This window comes from Myiozetetes cayanensis, unplaced genomic scaffold, assembly GCF_022539395.1.
Source record: "Myiozetetes cayanensis isolate MyiCay16 unplaced genomic scaffold, myiCay2020 scf1, whole genome shotgun sequence".
Taxonomy (NCBI): Eukaryota; Metazoa; Chordata; class Aves; order Passeriformes; family Tyrannidae; genus Myiozetetes; species Myiozetetes cayanensis.
Window position 1 is genome coordinate 120,258,789 of NW_026086604.1, and position 20,110 is coordinate 120,278,898.

The 20,110-nt window shown below is 39.9% G+C and overlaps 1 protein-coding gene across 1 annotated transcript in view; it reads left to right on the plus strand.

Moving 5' to 3' along the window:
* The window catches only part of MACC1 (MET transcriptional regulator MACC1), an 83,472-nt gene that overhangs the window by 40,860 nt on the left and 22,502 nt on the right, over nt 1-20,110 (plus strand). Inside the window, 2 exon segments of the mRNA XM_050334213.1 lie at nt 11,868-11,907; nt 11,909-12,089. Coding sequence (XP_050190170.1) covers nt 11,868-11,907; nt 11,909-12,089 — 221 coding nt within the window.

Genomic DNA, 20,110 nt, shown 5'->3' on the forward strand with positions numbered 1-20,110 from the left:
TTCTATCACAGACCTGTCAAAAGAACAGTTTTCGCCCCCACACCTTTATTAATTGTTATTTTATTGGGAGTGATACCTAAGCTGCTCCCTCGTGTGTAAATATCTTTGGCCTGAATATTCTCTGCCACAGAAGTTTTCTTCCACCAGTGGGGAGTGGCAGGGGAAGAATAATATAGTTGACCATGTCTGAGTGGACTCTTTATATTCAGAATGCCCTGACATTGTACCTTTGTTTTCTCTCCCACATGCATGCATAAATCATGGTGTAGTGACCACAGCTAATTTGCGTTGGAAATAATTATACAGGTAACTGTCACATAGCCTAAGGTTAATGGTGCCCCTCTTCTAATGGCTTGATGGGCAAGGGGTTCATATTTGTTATGTCGTGAGATTTAGCAATGAGTGAAACAAAAGGGATGAGAGGAATATGTAATGTACAGTGAAGCCTTGGTGTTTTCCATTCTTCTGATGAGAACTACAGCAAACAGATATGCAGGTCCAAGAGTATATGCTACTTTCTGCCCCAGTTATTCCATCTGTTGCAAGCAAATAAAATATTTTTACACACAGAAAATAAGTGTGCCCTTTGACCCTGCAGTCATTGCTAGGTTTAGCCATCAAAATATGTAGCTATTTAAACAAGCGAACAAAAGTAAAAAATCAGGAAAGAGGAAAGCACCGACTGTAATCAAACGAAAAGTGAAGACATGGCTGCCATTTCCCATGTATGTTATGTTATCTCAAGCATGTGACTGTTTATGCTCCCAAGCTTTCCAGGATCATTTCTGCTCTTGCCATAATAGTTGCTGTACTCATGTGGACTGATCCATCATGTCCAGCTTTAATCCACAGCTTCCCATACGCAAATGTTCTCATCTTCCAAACTTTCCATCTCAGAATTAACCTCATTGGTCCCACTTCTGCTCTGTAAGATTTCTCCCTAAATTCCATTGACTTCAATGACAGAAATATGTCTGAGAATGGATTGAGCTTAGCAAACAAACAAAAGTTAAGAAATATATTGCCAAGTTAGCCTGTGAGGATCTGATATAGTTCTTGTTTGTGTGTACAGCATGTGGGTTTCCCTTGTACACCAACAGTGCAGTTAATTAAACACACTAAATTGCTTAACTGTCCACGAACTACCTAGCATTCCTAAGGCCTAAGAAGGCAGACTTCTTTCTGGAAGACTTCTCTTTGAAAATGAGTCAAACTGTAGAAAACCACAGTTTCTCATCAAATGATGTTCAAAGAAAAGCTACTGAGGATTCTGGGTGTCAGTGGAGTCTGGAAATGGAAGCTGACTGCTCAGAACTTTCTGGAGAGGTGGTGGAGTATGCAGCACTGTCTTTTAAACATCTGCTTTAGATGCCTTCAAGGTAAACTTCATTATGCAACCAGGCAGAAGTGGCAGACTTTAATAAATATGTGTAAACTAATAATTGGTTACCCTCGTACAGAAACCCTGGATAGACTATATTAATGCTTGGGCCCTTTTGCAGGTAGGAGCCTTCCAGTACCAAAAGGGCTGCTACAAGATGGAGAGGGACTTTTTACAAGGACATGCAGCGATAGGACAAGAGAAAATGGCTTTAGACTGAAAGAGGATAAGTTTTGATTAGATATTAGGAAGAAGTTCCTTAATGAAAGGGTGGTGAGGCACTGGAACAGGTTGCACAGATAAGCTGTGAATGTTGCATCCCTGGAGGTGTTCAAGGCCAGGCTGGATGGGCCTTTGAGCAACCTGATCTAGTGCAAGGTATCCAACCCAAAGCATTCTATGTTCCTATGACCCAAAGGTGAACTGAAATCCTGTAGATCCTTTACGTGGATCCCTAGGGTCCCAGCTGCAGATTTATGGGTACATTGTATACTCATTTTCTACCAGAGAAACAACATATCGTGTTAATTGAGTTTTGATTCATCCCTATAAAGAGATGTTAAAAATCATCAACCTAAACTTAAAGTTTTCATGTTTAAGATAGAATACCACTAATATTTTTTTAACTATTGTTTTAGTCAAAGGAATGGATTATCAAATCATCTGACTCTGAAAATATTTCTTCTGGGAACCAACATTCCTGTTATGAGAATATGGTCCACTCAGAGAAATGAAGCCTGGGGAAGACTATCTTATCTAAACAGAGATTTTAAGTTATAGTCTGAGATGACAGAAAAGGGATTGAAATTTAGAGTTTAGGATACCAAGATCTTAATTTAGTATTAGATTATATTAGTATAACAGTGGGTTTCAATTGGTTTAAGGTGTCATTGTCATTAGTATTAAACACACATGATAGGCAGCACGTACCTCAAAAAAAGTGCAACCCCCCCAACCAGAACATGTAACATATATATAATAAAATTATATATATATAAAAATATATATTAAAATATATATAAATATATATATTATATATATTAAAAATATATATTAAAAAAATTAAATACTTGCTTTCTTAGTGGCTCTGAATAAGCCACTAAATGTCACTGGAAATGTTTCCCTTCTCCTCCTGGTGTCTGACAGGGCTTATTTGTCCTACATTTTCTATTTCAGATCTTGAATTTCCAAACTAAACCTTTAGAGACGCAGTGGTATTAGAAATCATCTAATATTTCTGTAACTGCTAGTTTTAGTACATAGTGAATTACCCTGCTGTGTCACTCTGACATTCTCGTTCTGACAGCAGAATAGAGCTCTCTCAATAATCTATCTTGTTGCTTAAAGTATTTAAAGATGGAGCATCTCTTTTTTCCTCTTTGTCACATATGACAAGGTGGGAAAGGTTGTTTTCTGGATTGGGCGCGGGAAGGGAAAGTGTTCAGTTCTCTGAAGGAACTGAATGGTGTTGTAATGGATTGACCATTTAGCTGAAATGGTGCTGGCACCATTTCAACTTAATATTTTTCCAGATGAAACTATTTGATGAGTTTCACCGCACTTTGTTACCAGCCCTGGTCAGACAGAACGACTTAGTTCAGCACGTTCCTTATTTGGTGGAAACTACCCACCAGTATCGACACTATCTTGTCCATAAACAACCTGGATTCTGCCTTTCTCCATTTTTTTATCCTGTCCGATTTATACTTCAGCTATTTGGGGGCAGGATTAGAAAGCCTGTGAACCCTCTTTTCATGAAAGGAGGGTTTAAGTTGTGAGTCCTAAGTGCCATAAAACCAGAGATAGCAAATAATAACAGGATAGGCAAATCATCCATTCTCCAACTCCCTGTGACGTTACTAGCACAAAGACTGTTTTTCTTATCTTTCTGTGCCTGTAATCTTTGTCCTTCTAAACTTCATTATACAAAATTTTGAAATCATTGAGAAAAACACCTGCAATGTAACATAATTCCTCGAGGACATAGGGCTAAAAGGGATCCCTTTCCTCCTCACCCTCCCAAATGTCTCTGCATTCCCTCCCTTGTAGATATCCCAGGCCACTGCCACCCCTCCTTCCCTTGCTTCCTTATACCCAGTTGTCTGATTCTCTCACATACCTAAACCGGTCATACAGGTTCACGAGATTTCAGTCACTGTACTCAATGCCTGTAAATCCAATTATTTCTAACTTGACCTTTATCAGAAGGCCACTCTTTGAACCCCTCCCAGCAATTCAATATACCTGTAACATGGCGTGTGAAAGTAGAAAACCCTAATCGTGTTCCAGTGGCACACGAGGAGCACATGCTTCCTCCTCCTCTCCTCTCCGTGTCTATCTCTCCTCCCTAAGGCGAAACTCCCACACCACCTCTCCTGGTTTCAGGTGTAATCATAAGCCAAGTGAAGGCGATTATGGGTAATGTAGTCCCATTGCTCACTCCTGTGTGTTTGAGCAAGTGGTGCCGGGTACCTGCTAGACTGCGCGTTCCAGCAGGCATTGCGCAGCACCCTGCAGAGGGAGGCTCGCCAGGTGTGCTCCAGCACTTACTGAACCCTCAGAACTCCTCAGCCTGAGTTTTTCAAAGCTGGAGCAAGAATAAGTATTCCTTCAACAATGCCGATGTCTTGAACAAAAACATAATTTGGATGTAGGAAAAAACTCTTAGTTTCCAGAATGGTGAGTTTGCTTTTTTTTCTTTCAAGTATCTTTTGCTGATTATGTTTAAAATATATTGAAGGATCTGAAATATCAGAGTAGGTTTTTACCCAGAACTATTGCATCTGTCCAACACTATCTTTTTGACCATTGTTAGTTCCAGGTGCCTCTGGAGAAGGTGCAGAACTCATGTACATTTTGAATTACACGATATTGTACCCTAGGGTGATGTGGGATGTGTAGAGAAAGGCAGTTGCTACGTGTTGGAGATTGTCTTTCCTGAGAGCTTAAACAATAGCAAACCTCTCACAATTTTTAATCAATCAGTATTAAGCTGGTCTTTCCTGTCTTTTTACTTTGAAATGAGCTGCTGTAGTGTGTGTGTATGTGTGTATGTGTGTGTATGTGTGTGCGCACACGCATGCACACCTTTATGGGGTTTGTTTTTTTGTTGGTTGATTGGTTGGTTTGGTTTTATTGAAGCACTGTATGAATTAAAACACTCCACACATGCAGCAGTTGGATTGGCCCTGGCTTTGTGAGCTGGGGTCAGGATACTGAATGCTGCATAATAGTGCTCCCTGCAAACAAGGCAGCTATTAGAAATCAGAAAAATAGAGTTTAAAGAGCATATATACTTCTGAACTCTAAAGTATTCGTTTTCTGTTTAAAGAAACCTTGAAAGGTAATATCTCCAGCCTAAATGGAGGCAAGACCTATCATGCTGACAGATCTTGAACCAACTCCCTTTACGGCTAAAAAATGACAAGCAGAGCTGGCCGGTCTGCTTAAAAATAGACACATTTAAATGAAAGACAAGAAAGAAACAGTTCTTTTTCTTTCCCCACCTGTTATTACCACGCAGCTAATAACACCTTCTCTTTCATATGGATTTATTTTTTTAAGGAGGCAGATCAAACTTTTAACAGCTTGGCAGTAGCTTTTGACTGGCTTTATAATGGAAGGGAAATAGGCAACTCCTGACAGAGGGAGGGCAAGAAGGAGAGGATAATTCATATGGTAGTATCATACTGGTTAGATCTTGGGAAGCAAAAATTGCCACAGTGGCAACACTTTCCCTAGCCCAAGACTATGTATTTGACAGTAGTTAATACGAAATTCTCCAACATTAAACTTAGACACTGTAAACAGTTGCACAGTATCTGTATTGGGTGGGACATACACAGTGGAATTAACAACACAAATTCAAGCTGATTATTGTCATGCTAGAAGCCAGAGAATGGTGTTTGCCTTGGGTACATTAAAAACAAAGAATACCTACATTCATATTCACTAAACTACATAATACAACAGTATCCTGTGGGAATGCGTTTAACAGGCTAATTATACAGTCAGAGAATCAAAGAATCAACTTAGGTTGGAAAAGTCCTCTAAGAACACAAAATCCAACCATTAACCCAGCACTGCCACATCCACCACTCTGCCATGCCTGTAAGAGCCACAGCTTCACAGTTTTTAAATACCTCCAGGGATGGTGACTCCACCACTTCGCTGGGCAGCCTATTCCAGTGCTTGACAAGTGTTTTGGTGAAGAATTTTTTCCAAATATCCAATCTAAGCCTCCCTTGGAGCAACTTGAGACCATTTCCTCTTGTCCTATTGCTTATTACCTGTGAAAAGAGACTGACCCCATCTGCTTAGAACCTCCTTTCAGGTAGTTGTAGAGAACAATAAGGTTCCCCCATGAGCCTCCTCTTCTCCAGACTAAGCAACCCCAGCTCCCTCAGCTGCTCCCCATAGACCCTGTGTTGTAGACCCTTCAGCAATTTTGTTGCCCTTCTTCAGACTTGTTACAGCAATATATTGCAATAGAGGATTTATTGAGCATTTAAATATTTGGCTTAAAGTCTTGTGCTCTCCTCCCCCTTTTTCTCCCCTTATGATGAGAATAGCTAATTGGGTTCTATCGCACACTTCTTTGTTACCTAATTTCTTGTAACTCTTTTTCATAGTGATTTCCCTGCTGTGGCCCAGGAATATTTGTGTTTGGTGATCTATCTGTGAGAGGTTTCTATGAAAGGTATCCAAGGAAAGAAAAGACTTTGAAATTCACTGTGACTGAAGTTGGATGCTATTCCTCTCTATTTTCCACAACAGAAAACCTCAAACTCCTTGAGAAACTACAAGTCTTTAAGCTACTGTAAACTTTGGCATAAGTCCCTGCAGGAAAGTCCATCATGTTGCTGTAAAAGTCAAAAGGCTGGCTTTCTTTGGACAGAACAGCCAGTTAGTCAGCCTAATCTGATGATCTCTAAAGGATGTCCTCTTGTCTGAAGAGCTGAGCTATGCAGTAGAGGCAGCTGCAGTGCATCACGTTTCTACACCACAAGCATGGTGCATACTTCTAACAAAATTTGGAAAAGAATAAGTATAGTTCTGGAATTACAGGCTCTCCTGTCCTTTCTCCTACTGCATAGGATTTTCAGATACCTCACAGATACAACAATGGGAAAATGAGACATGGTTGGAAAGGATACAAAGAGCTACTTCAATATCATTCCTTTCCTGATGTCCCATACCCTACTACTGCCACAAAAATGTTTAGTCTAATTTTACCTTCTATCTTTTAAACTTTTTTTTTTATGGAAACCTTTTCCTTTCATCTCTTGCCCTCTTTTTGAATTATTTCCAATTCATCTCAAATTCTATAATTTCAGGAGAAAATAGGATTTTTTTTCAGAAACTGAAGTCCAGAGTAAAAGTCATACACTCATGGAAAACATATATCCCTATTCACTCTGCAATGTTTTACCGAACTTTCATCTGCTTCTCAGTACAGAGCAGTATCTTATTTGTATTTCTGCACGTGCTTTTTAAGATCATGCTTAAACTTTTCCTAAGAAACTTCAACTAGTTTAGAAATCAATGTGTATGAGTAAATTTAAATTGTTCCTCTGAAAGCACCTCTTATCTACAGCAAAACTAATCTTACACTGTCTGATTAATTAGGCTTTCCCGTAGCTCTTCATAGTCTGCTCTAGCGTTAATAATCTCGTTAATTTTGGTTTGTGAGCAAACACTGTCATATCACTTTTCACTGACCTTCCCTTCTGACCCTCCAGAATTTACTCAAAGCACCTATTGTGTTCTTCGGTATGTGGAGGCACTGCAGTATGTCCCTACCAAGGAGCAGGATGCAGCTGAATCAGGGCTTTGATCCACTGAAAACTTCAGAAAACCGAAACAATTTTATAGCTTGAGGCAAGGGGTGTTTTGGGCTCTGGTTTGGTGTCCTGGTGATGAGCAAAAGCTTTTAGGTTTTGATGTACCTGGAATTTTATAGGAGGCATATACTGAGCAATTGCTATAGTTGTAGGAATCCTTTCCTTGCACAGCTGAACTTCACCTTGTAAGTCAGCCTGATCAGGAAGAAACTGGTTGATTATTTAGCTGAAAGCTACCTTATATACCTTTAAATGCTGCCTCCCCCTTGCTGTGTGGATGACTAAAGGCTGAAATGCTCTGGAAACACAATGAATATTCTGGCAGCCCAGAAATGAGTCTCTGAGGTCTTCTGCTTAGGATATGTATTTACAAAACACTCTAGGATGATGATTAATTGAGTCCAATATGTAAAGAGCCATTTTCTTCAGCTTTCTCAATAGAAAAAGGATCTTTTTGAATTATTAGACAAAGTCTGTCTTCACTGGAAACTCAGAGTGCTTATAAATCTTTGTGTTCCTCTGCTACATACCTGCAAGATGGAGAGCTCCACTTTAGGTAGGTTCCTGCACTCCATTTAAGCTGCAGTAATGGCTACCTGCTTCTGGATGGGGTAGTCCCATTTCTCATACCTTGCCATTACTTCCCACAGGCCAGCACAGGTGAACACTGAGTCATTATGCCTGGACCAGCTCCTTGTGAGACCAGATAAGCACCAGTGTTGATGCAAAGGAGATGCAGGACTGCTGTTTTCTGGAGCAGCCAGCCAGCCACCCAGTCAGATGGCATCCCCAAGAGCAGGCTTAGCCTCAAGCACAATGCCACATGAGCTCATCTCTTTTCATAATACTTAAAAAACTTGGGAGACTTGACCCTGCTTCTATTCCAGGCTTGCTCCAAATCAATTCTTTAATTTCTTTTTCTCTCTCCATGGAGGCATATAGTATTTCCTGGATTAGATGGGAGCTCACAAGGATTTAAATTGATTATAAAATATTTTGGCTCATACTTCAGTCTGCACTGACCTCTAGTTAGATATAATGATATTATTTCAGGTTGCATCTTTACTTACTAGTAAAGACTGCCATCAGCCTCACTTGTCCATCGTGCCAGTCATCTTGCAATCGTGCCAAAGCAAGCAGTTCCTTTCCCCAGGGCTGAATAGGCTGTATCACAAAACATTCATGTAACAACTTGACAAGGAGTTGTTCAAGTTCCCACCCGAGCCTACATCTGTAAAAGAATCCAAAAGTTTGAGGAGACTCAAAGCTTGTGACCCATCAGTGGCAAATTATACAGCCTCATTTTTGCCCTATGATCCTAAATGGAACCAAACTTTGGATATGTATTTACATGGAGAATAAACTGTTTTTCTACATGTACCAAGCCGTGTAATTAAAAGGAAATGACATTGTCTGAGATGAATTGGGGGAGGGACTGCTGACAAGACTTTGAAGTGGTTTGTTTTTATTCATACATGATCTCATGCAATACCTACTCTGAGCCCTAAAGTAAAGGCTGTGATGTGATGATAACCTTCTTGAGTGCACTCTGATCCACTAGCCTTAACAGGATTTCTGTAAAGGTGGGAGGGGTGAGACACAGCAGAGATACAAGAATTATCAATTTATTCATAGTACTGCCCTAATTCCTGCAGCACTAATTGTCACCTGTTGCTCTGCATGAAATTATAGTGCCTTGAACATGAGTAATGCCAGTTTGTTCTTCTGCTCTCTCCCTCTCCCTCTCTGCCTCCCTCTCCCCTTTCTCTTTTCCTCCTCTCTTTTCTTTGCTTCTTATTTGAAATTGGTCTGTTCTTTACTGTGGACACTAGTTCTTCATCTCTGGACTGAAACTGTTAACATACTTCCAATGCACTGTATACAACCATCAAGTGAAATTAATAACATCACAAACATCTTTGTAAAATCTCTTTAGTTTTGCAAGGAAACATTTAAAAGTTCTCAGCAGAAGCATTTTTTGATTGAAGTATTCATAATACCTGCCTGAAGGGGTGAGAAGAGAAAAACTAAACTTAAACCAGGACTCTCACTTTCATGACAAACTGATAAGGAGCAAAGTTTTCTAGACCTACAGTTAGATGGCATATAGGATGTGCATTGCACTGACTCAAGCAAGCACAAAAGCCTCCAAGCTAAATTCTGTGTAGTTTTGAGGAGACTGGAAAACTAGTGCTGCTTCCTCAGTGAGATAACTGGGGTTTTTTTTGAGAATTCAGAAGTATATGAACTCTGAGGTACATGTGTGATTCTAATTGCAAGAGCTTAATGCATGCATCATCCTAACATAAACAACTTAATTTCTTTATCTCACCGGTGGAGACCAAGAGGTGCACTTAATAACTTTTGGAATTACTATTTTGTCTGCCACAGCACAGGTATTTAGGCTCTGCCAGCTGGATCCCACTCACAGTTACTTGCTTGGCTCGCACTGTCAGGTGGATACTAATATGGTTGAGCAGAAAAGTGCTACTAATCAGGAAAATATGTAGGAGAGCCCTTTGCACCTTGGAATTCCCTGGTGCATTTTAACTGGTAATGATTGTACTCTAGTCACAAAACACACAGCAGAATGTATTGTGTGCACTACTCACGTGCTCCCTAGATAAGTAAGAATTTCCCAAGACTTTTCCGTGTCTCATGTAGTAAATAGTACAGAAACAGAAGGACAATTTACTTGAAGTCTGAATATAATGGAAGTTTCGTTTTCCACCACTGCAAATATTTTTTTTAGTAATAAACGATATCAGACTTTTAAGTTTGGCAATTAGTAAGTTGTTTTACTGGATAAATGAAAACATAGGGGAGTTCACACATTGTAAGGTGTGTGTGTATACATCAGTAATTTTCTGCCTACTGTTATACATAGCTACAGTTTACTTGTATCTGACTTTGATATGTGATTTCTGCTTATAGCTGAAAAGGGAGGCCAAACTTAGCAATGTCAAAGGCTGTCAGGAGGTGTTAGGAATACCTACCTTGCTCTCCAGTTAATTGCCTTTTCAGGGTGTGAACACTTGGGGATAGAGAAGGACTCTTGTGATATTTATACAGTTACTTTCAACACCCTGCTCTTGGTGACAGTTGTCTTCCCATGGCCCTTGCATGTCCTGTGCTCATTCACTGATTTCCTGAGTAGTCCGGGACAGGTTTTTTGGAGATGGATTTTTAAGGGGTTAGCACATATTTACACAAATATTACAGTAGGAGTGGAAGACACTGGACTGTGGTTATTAGTTTCTTTGTGGTTTAGTCTTTCTCTCTTGGGTTGGGGATTGGGCTAGATGACCTTCAAAGGATTCTTCCAACCCAAACTATTCTATATTTTATGATCTGTAGACTTGTCTATCTCCATTTTCCCCCATCCATGCCCTTCTTTGTCTTGTGCATTAAACAATTGGTGCCTTGTTACAAGGCACTGCTTGCTATGTATTTGTACAAAGCTTTGCAGAGGGATGCTATTCCAGCTAGTTCTACCAAGATATAAATGATAAAGTAAAAGAAAGTCCCAACAGAATATATACATAAGGGGCTCAGAATTGAATATCTTTTTCTTTTTTTAATTTCAGTTCAATAAAAAGTGTCACAATAACACAGCTTGTCACAATAAGAACTAGATAAAAGTCTGGGGCCTTGATTCTGCATTGGAAGATTAAAGGTGATTCCTTTGTTGGGGTTTTTTGCTTTGAAATCTATAAATAAATCAAATTTGGTCATTATGAAACAGTCTGACAACTATAGGATTTGCCAGGGTTTGAGCTTTCATGCCTCTGGTACCAAAAACTGAGTCTTGGCACAGGTAGATATAAGAGGCTGAAAAAGCATTTCTTAAGTGATTAATCACATCTCTCCTAATACGGAGAAGGTGGAGTGAAACCTCACTCTTTTTCCCTGTAGGCAAAAAGTTCACATATGGATTACAGGTTCAGCCTTAGGGTTTTTTAACACTAATCTCTAAAGAACTTTAAAATGAAATTGCTTTTGTGGATGCTAGTGAATCATCATACTGAATGATGACGGCAATGACCATCATTATTTACAATTCATTGTAAAATGTTACTAAAATCAGCAATGTGCGATGAATTTGCACTGTAAAATATAATGATCTGAACTAACTTCCATAACACAGTAAACTGTTTTGCTACATCTGCCAAGACACTGTGGCATAACATCACTTCTGCTTCGGGAAGTCTCCTGAACTGAGTGGAATCTCCTGAAGTTCTGAAGATTAGAATTTATACCAAATGAAAATATTTTCCATATTCTTACTGATGATCTGCTACCTGATACTTTTCACTTCTGTTGGATGTGACATAGCTATACAGTAGCTATCAGAAAAGCACTACATTAAAACGACTAGTTCCTTAGATCATGATGATTCAAAATTTGAGCAAAGTTGTACACATTTCTCTTTATTACAGATGAAGCAAGCTATATAAATATAGTTCTGGGCTGTGATCTGACAGAGACTGACCTAAACTAACTTCATGTTGGTTAGCATTTGGAGCATGCACCTCCAAGAATACTTGCCAAATTAAAGTTTAGATGAAGGTTTGGAAGCAGAACATATTTAATTTGAGTATTGATTTACATGCTTCAGGCTCTTCTTTCATTTTTTGTACTAGACAACTCTTTGTTGGAAAATCCTGTTTTCTGCAAATATCTGCATCAATGACTCGAAACACAGAAGAATAATTGCCATAAAAGGGAAACTCAGAATTACATCCAGTAAATTGCACAACCAGGATTACATGTGTCTGTAGGACAGAAGTAAAACAGGAGTCTCCTGTCTCATCACAGCCAAGGAGAAATGCCTTAAGCAAAGTTACTTGCCGTCACAGATCAAGGTGCACATCAAAGTATGTGTTTGATTTGATGTTTCTAAGTTAAATGTTAAAGGGATATTTATGATATTTAGGACATTGTGACACTTGTATACTTTAATTTAGGAACCCCTGATAGTGATAGCAGGAATGCATGTGTAATGGTAGGGTTGAGCTGATTGACCTAAACAATCTTTCAACTACACTGTAAATGTGTTGGGTATGTTGGTCTCTATGGAAAAAAACAAAACATAAAATAACAAATTTGGTTAGGAAAAAAATAAACAGTGGAATTTTGCATATATGATTCTGGAGTATATCACATAACAAAACACATATCTTGAACCTTATTATCTTGAGAGGTAGGAGCTGTTTAAATGTGTAAAACTCAAAACTTGCTGCCAAGGAGGTGAGATGGGTAAGGAAATGCTTTGATCATCAAAGTCACTGACCTTTTGGAAAAGCAATGAATTCTTCCTCCCACATTTTGGTACAAATGGAGCAAGGACAGTAAACTTCTGAAGGTGAGACCAGAAAAACTGTTTCTTTAGGGCTGGCATTTAGAAGGTGTTGCTGAATAGGCTGAATACTCCGAGCTAACACATGGCAGGTGCCTTCAAGTTCCTAATTAGGAAAATCAAAGAACTAAAGAGCTGTTGTAAATGTGGTCCAGATTTCAGTTTATTTCACTTGTAACCTTGTATTTGGTTAATTTCTGTCTGAAGCAGAGGTTGCTCAGTTGTCGCTGATCAGACTGAAACCAACCAGCTAGAGGAACTCCAGCATCACAGAGGCATTTATCCCAAAAGAAATGGCCTATGCTGATACCTGTAGGGACTTTTGCCCTGGACTGTTAAGTGATATTTGAGACAGTTTTCTGTTCCTTTCAGTCTGCTGTAGCCAGTGTATGGGACACTGTTGATAGTTCACTCCAGCAGGGAGAGATTATCCTTCACTCCTGCAAGACAGGCTGCCAGAAAAACCTCAACTCTAGACACTGAATGAAAATTTCATTTCAAAGTAATACTTGTGAGATAAATGTGGTTTTCCATTATGTTTAAATATCCTGATGGTCTCAGATCAATTAATTTTCTGTTGCTTCTGCAGTCTGACAATAGCCTCTATAGCAGCTTCACTTTCTATACCAGGTGATTATTCTTTCTAGTCAGTGGAGAATCACATGTCTGCAGAGGTGGTTTTGAATGATAAATGATGCCCTGGGTTTTTCTGTGTAGGAAGCTGCTGAGATCATGGAACTGCAGCTTCTTCAGATACTAAATAATATAAAATATTGAAATTGCTCAGTCTATATAAAATTGGAAGGTGAGCACACTCAGTGTCTGTGACGGGTGAGGTAAAATAAAGAACTGACACTAGGATTGTCACAAGGCTTGAGAGTGTCCAGGTCTTGCAGAGACTGCCACACCAGTGAAAATGAATTTGCTGATTGGAAAAGATCTTGAAGGAGTGCAGGAGTGATTGGGGTTGTAGGTTTGTTTTGGTTCTGGTCTTTTTGGGAGGGGAAGAGGGGAAGGGAACAGGTGGCAAACTAACACTGAAATACTGTGATTCTATCTAAGAGCAACTGATCTGCAGTCCTCCACTTCTGCTTGAAAGGCAGTAACTTCAGCTGTGGTAAAAAATAGTTAAGCTTGCTGAGACAGAAGAATTGGAATAGGAGACTGGGCCCATATTTTGAACTGAGGGAGTATAACCTGCAGCATTTCTGAATAATTTTCCTTAAGTTTTTCTTTAGAGTTATCTGAGAGGCACTCTTTGGAAATTTGATAAGTTTGGTTTCAGTCCAACTTTCTGAGCAACTTTTAACTTTATCACTCTACCCAGTATTATTATTTGAGTTTAACAGCCAAATTTGTTGGAACAGATGAAAATTTTTATTCTGCTAAACTGAATAATTTTTTTTAACAAAATAATGAAATTGTTGATAATTTAGGGGTTGGTTTTGATTTTTTCCACTTTGACATGTGAATGGAGTGGGTAGTCTTCTTTATTATAGAGCTTGAGCCATTGACCCCTCATTTTCTGTTCTATGCCAATTCCCTCAAAATCTCTAAGACAGTGTCATAGCCAGTGCACCTGGAAAAGAAATAAGAAAGAAGGAAACAACAGCTTTATGCCTTCTTTCTCTTCTCACCACTGCCATATAAAATGCAAAGAAGAATTAACATTAGGTGCTTTCTTAATGGCAAACGGTATGGAAAGACGTTATAGAGCTGAGTGGGATAGACTTCTTGTGTGATTAGGCACCCATTAGTGTAGTGCCTACTCATGCTGTGTCTGAGCAACTACAGCTCTTTCAGCTGCTTCATCAAATTTTGCCCTCAGTGGTGTTGGCTCAGAAGGAAGAGCAAGTACCAGTGGGAAGGTAGGGTGCCTGTAGCAGCCTGAGGGGCAGAGCTGTTAGGAAAAATAAACTGAAGCTCTGCTGTTGCTTTTGTGGTGAATGGAGACAATGGGAGATAAAAGCATAGGAACGCCTAGGCTGATCTGGGGGACTTCTCCAATTTGTTGTACATTGATTTTGGAGATCAGCCACTGATCTGGTGACAACCTTAGGAATGTTTTCTGCCTCTAACCCTTCAGGGAGACAGGACAAGGGAATACACAGCCTTAAGATGCTTCCAGTGGGTAATATTATTCATCACAATATAATAGTGATTTTCCTGGATAGGAAAACTAGCTTTCCACTAAAATATTGCATCTAAGCTAATGGATGCATCACCAAAGGGAGAACTGCTGCTGAAAAGACAGTTGGATACTGTGTTGCAAGGGAGAAAATGAAGGTGGTTAAATAATATAAACAATTCTTTCTTTCACTTCTGAAGAGAAGAGAAAATCTTTGAAGAGTGACTGTAATTGCTGCATAAAAATGGACAAGTTTGTACATGTTATTCTGTTTATCATATGAAAGAGTAAGGACCAAAAGTATAGATGCCTTCATCTCAACAGGTAGGAATAGGCAGTTCGATCAATGAACCTCTAAGGCAGCTGGATTTAAAAGCTAAATTTAGACACATAAAGGCATGTAATTTTTTGGGAATCTTGTTGAACTTTACTGTTCCTCAAGAAGATCCACAGTGGTAATATAGACTGGTGTATTTAATTTTTTTTTTTTTAAAGATAAAATCACATTTTGGTTTTAAAACAACTAGCAATACTGGGAGTAGTTCTTCCTCATTTTCATATGTAGGAATTCTTCCTTTGAAATGTGCAGTATTCTGTGGTTAGAGATGGATTGAAATGGTGGTTTATCTTCCTCTGACTTCATTTTTTTGTTGCTGGATCTTTGACATTTTAGAGTCAACCTGGCAGTCATATTATTTCTGTAAAAGTATTCAGTTAACAACACTATTAAAGTAGTAGTTAGGTATACTTCAGAGACTGAAATGTCCTTCATTAGAAGAGAAACTATCCATCTAAACTTGTATCCCACTTGACAGAAATAAGTGGGCTTTTTGCTTGTCAAGAGCATGTGCGATTGTTACGCAAAGGGAAAGACTGCACTATAATGAGAGGTACTGTTTTTGGCTTTTAGAGAACAAAATGCATTTTTATGAACTCCCCTCCTTCTTCCTTCAAAATTACAGTGTCAAAAATAACTTTAATATATTGGCAGATGTAACTTAATGGACAGCTTAGACTATTATTAACAACACAAGCACAGATGTTTTAAATGCAATGATGTCTCACTTCTGGAGAAGAGATCCAACCAAACTTTGGGGTCTCTAATTGCCATAAAAAGCAACAAAGAAAAAGTGCACTTTCACTTTCTGCATTACATCTTGAAAATTGTCTCTGTGATTAAGACTCCCTCTCTGATGCTCTCTTTGCAATGTTCCTACACTGTCAAGGATTATTAACAAGTCCTTCAGTCAAAACAGATCAATACACAAAAAATAGGTAACAGTCTTTCCTTGTGAATATTATCAAAATCTATCAAACATACTATTGTTTCTGGTACATGTTCCCTGTGTCTGTTATATAGTCAGTCAAGCAGAACAAAATGTAATTTGTGGATGCACTGAAGAATGATTATGCTTACAGTTATTGGCTCTCTGAACTAACCTCTAATTACAACCAGAGAAATCCTTGCCAAGTGGATTTACTTTCTTATGCTATATTTAATGTAATGTTTTCTCCAAAACAGGTAGTTGCCTGTTTTATTAATTTTTTCCATATTGAGCTGATTATCTGTCACCCATCTTCCACAGTTTCTACCATTTCATTATTGATCTCCCTTTATATTACCCAGGAAAAATGGAAGAAGTGACTGACATGATTCCTTCTTCTTCATCCCACCATTCTTTTCCTATATAACTGGGGTATCTTCTTGCCTAGTTTATACATTTTTAAATCTTGCCTGACACAGTTTAAACATTGCAAAACGAATTCTCCATGTCTATTGCTGTGTTAATTTTTTGTCAGTGGCTGTTTTTTTGTTGTTGTTTGTTTGTTTTGTGTGGGGTTTTATGTTTTATTATTATTTGTTTGTTTTTGTCATCCCCAAGTTAGCTAATACCAAACCAAAGTGGTTCCATATCAAAAGGTCAACCTGACAGTATGGGATTTCAGACATTTATTTCCTCTCCATTGAAACAAAATTCTGTCATCCTTATGGAAAGAGGCTTTTCTAGTACCTTATCTCATCAAAGACATTGTAGCATTGCCCTACATCCTTCACTCACAGAATCACAGACAGAATCAACCAGCTTGGAAAAGACCTCTGAGGTCACCAAGTCCAACCCTTGATCCACTACCACAACAGTTACTAGACCATGGCACTAAGGACCACATCCAGTCTTATCTTAAAAACCTTCAGGGATGGTGAATCCACCACCTCCCTGGGCCACCCATTACGATGTCTGATTATCGGTAAAAAATTTCTTCCTAATATCCGACCTAAACCTCCCCTGGCACAGCTTAAGCCCGTGCCCTCTTGTCCTACTTCTGATTGCCTTGGAGAAGAGACCGACCCCCACCTGGCTACAACCTCCTCTCAGGGAGTTGTAGAGAGTGATGAGATCTCTCCTGAGCGTTCTCTTCTCCAGGCTAAACAACCCCAGCTCCCTCAACCTCTCCTCCTGGACTTGTGCTCCAGTCCCTTCACCAGCCTTGTTGCTCTTCTCTGGACCTGCTCCAGCACCTCAATATCCTTCCTGAACTGAGGGGCCCAGAACTGAACACAATACTCAAGGTGTGGCCTCACCAGCACTGACTGCAGGGAAAGAATCACTTCTCTGGTCCTGCTGGCCACGCTATTCCTGATCCAGACCAGGATGCCAGGATGCCATTGGCCTTCTTGGCCACCTGGGCACACTGCTGGCTCATGTTCAGCTTCCTGTCCATCCAAACTCCCAGGTCCCTTTCTGCCTGGCTGCTCTCCAACCACTCTGTCCCCAGCCTGTAGCACTGCAGGGGTTGTTGTGACCAAAGTGCAGGACCCGGCACTTGGCCTTGTTGAACCTCATCCCATTGGAATCAGCCCAGCTCTCCAGTCTGTCCAGATCCCTCTGAAGAGCCCACCTACCTTCCCTTAGATCAACACTCTCCCCCAGCTTGGTGTCATCTGCAAGTTTGCTAATGGTACACTCGATCCCTATCCAGATCATCAATAAAGATGTTAAACAGGACTGCGCCCAGCAGTGATCCCTGGGGGACACCACTGGTGCCAACTGGATGCAGCCCCATTCACCACCACTCTCTGAGCCCGGCCATCCAGCCAGTTCTTAAGCCAGTGGAGAGTGCCCCTCTCCAAGCTGTGGGCTGCCAGCTTTTCCAGGAGTATGCTACTGAGATGCACCTCAATTTGCTGAAACCAGAACACCACAAACTTAAAGAAACTTTTTTTATGCCTGGATATCAGGTGCAATTTCCTTCAAAGTTCTCATTGTATATTTTGCTAAAGCATCTTTAATCTACAGCTGTCCAAAACAAAGTGTCACTATCCAGGCAGCACACTGACAGGCAATCTAGTTCCACAGTTGGATATTCAAGGCTGGATCCTGACTTAGGGTCAGCCACATACTTTATTACATCATTCTTAGCTTGAAACAGCAGAAAAAATGTCCTACACACGTGCAACGTATCCACCCGATACAGGTGCTCAAAATCTGTTAATATTAATTTCAATTATAATCTCAAGAACTTTAAGAGCTGTGAGCATGTAAAACACTGACCTTTCTCTGCAGGTGGGTTTCTTAGTGTATTCTGTTTTACCCAGATGCTGTGAAGAGAGCACAGCTCTTGCAGGATTTTTTTAATCACATCACTGGGTCAGATGAGACATTTAATTGTTGAAAGTCATGAGGGATTTTTTTCGTACCTGTGCTCAGCCCTTAAATTTAAAAGTAATTATTTCTATGAAACATGTAACTCATAAGTGCCTAATTGTCAGTTTCTAATGAAGAACTACTTCACTACTTGTTTCACTGGGTTTGATTGTCTAGAAACTGGATCTTTTGCTTGCTTTCTGGGTGAATAGTAAATGTGCTGTTTTCTATATATAACTGGAAAAACTGGAAGAGTGTTGCCAGTACCAAGTCTTTGGGACAGAGGACAATTTTTTTTTTTTTCCTTTTTGGTCATGCCCCAGTGACTCTGAGGCATATAAAGTATTTCTTTTAACACTACTGCTATTCTGTCCCCCACCACTGCTTCCTGCCCTCAAAGACCACAGCTCATATCTATCCTGCTCAAAGCTGACTTGTGGCATTAGCAGGCTCAGACATGAGCTTTTCCCAGGGAAGGACATAATAAATACTATGCAGGGTTGGGAGTGCTCTCTAAGTTAAGCTAGTGAGCAAATGTCTCAGCCTTTATATCCACTTGCCTCTGACAAGCAAGCTGCTCAGTTAAAAGGCCAGTGTAATTGCTGCATACAGCCTGGATGTGAGAAAAAGCCTAATTTAGTGGAAAGAGAAGAAGAAATCAGGACAACAAAATAATATACACAGTATTTTAGAGGTAACATGTACTTATAAAACCATGATCACAACTATAGTTCACAGGGATATAAATAACAGAGGTTTTGAGTAGCTCCCACTCCTCTAGGTTGACCAGATATGTTGACAATTGAGGCTTTTGTTTCATCCTAGCAAACATTAAATGTACCTAAGGATGAGCAGCAGGGCTTTAGTTTACATGCAGAACACGGTACATACAGGCTTTGCCTTGCTCTGCAGTGTTGCATGCATTATGGTGGAACTGAAACATTTGCGGCACCTAAAAATGGAAGTTTATTTTTGTAACATAACTTCTAAACAAAAGGTGTTCCTTACAGAGTGCTTTCAATGTTCGTTTTAAAGGAATAACTCTATTATAGTATTGTAATTTCAGTGAAGGAACCAGAAGTGCTTTTATAGAACTTCCAAAGTGAAGAAACCAACTTTTCTTCCAAACTATGTACAAGTAGACACAACAAGTAAGAATCTAGTGATTTTTAACTATTCATAGAATCATAGAATAGATTGGGTTGGAAAAGACCTCCAAGATCATCAAGTCCAACCCCTGATCCAACTCTAATTACTATATCATGGCACTAAGGGCCATGTCCAATCTCTTTTTAAAAACTTCCAGGGATGGTGAATCCACCACCTCTCTGGGCAGGCCGTTCCAATGCCTGATCACCCTCTCTGTAAAGAATTTCTTCCTAACATCTAACCTAAACTTCCCCTGGCAGAGCTTGAGCCCATGTCCCCTTGTCCTGTTGTTGGTTGCCTGGGAGAAGAGACCAACCCCCACCTGGCTATAACTTCCCTTCAGGTAGTTGAAGAGAGTGATGAGGTCACCTCTAAGCCTTCTCTTCTCTAGACTAAACAATCCCAGCTCCCTCAGCCTCTCCTCATAGGACTTGTGCTCAAGTCCTTCACCAACCTGGTTGCTCTTCTCTGGACCCGCTCCAGCACCTCAATATCCTTCCTGAACTGAGGGCCCAGAGCTGAACACAATACTCAAGGTGCGGCCTCACCAGCGCAGAGTACAGGGGAAGGATCACTTCCCTGCTCCTGCTGGCCACACTGTTCTTG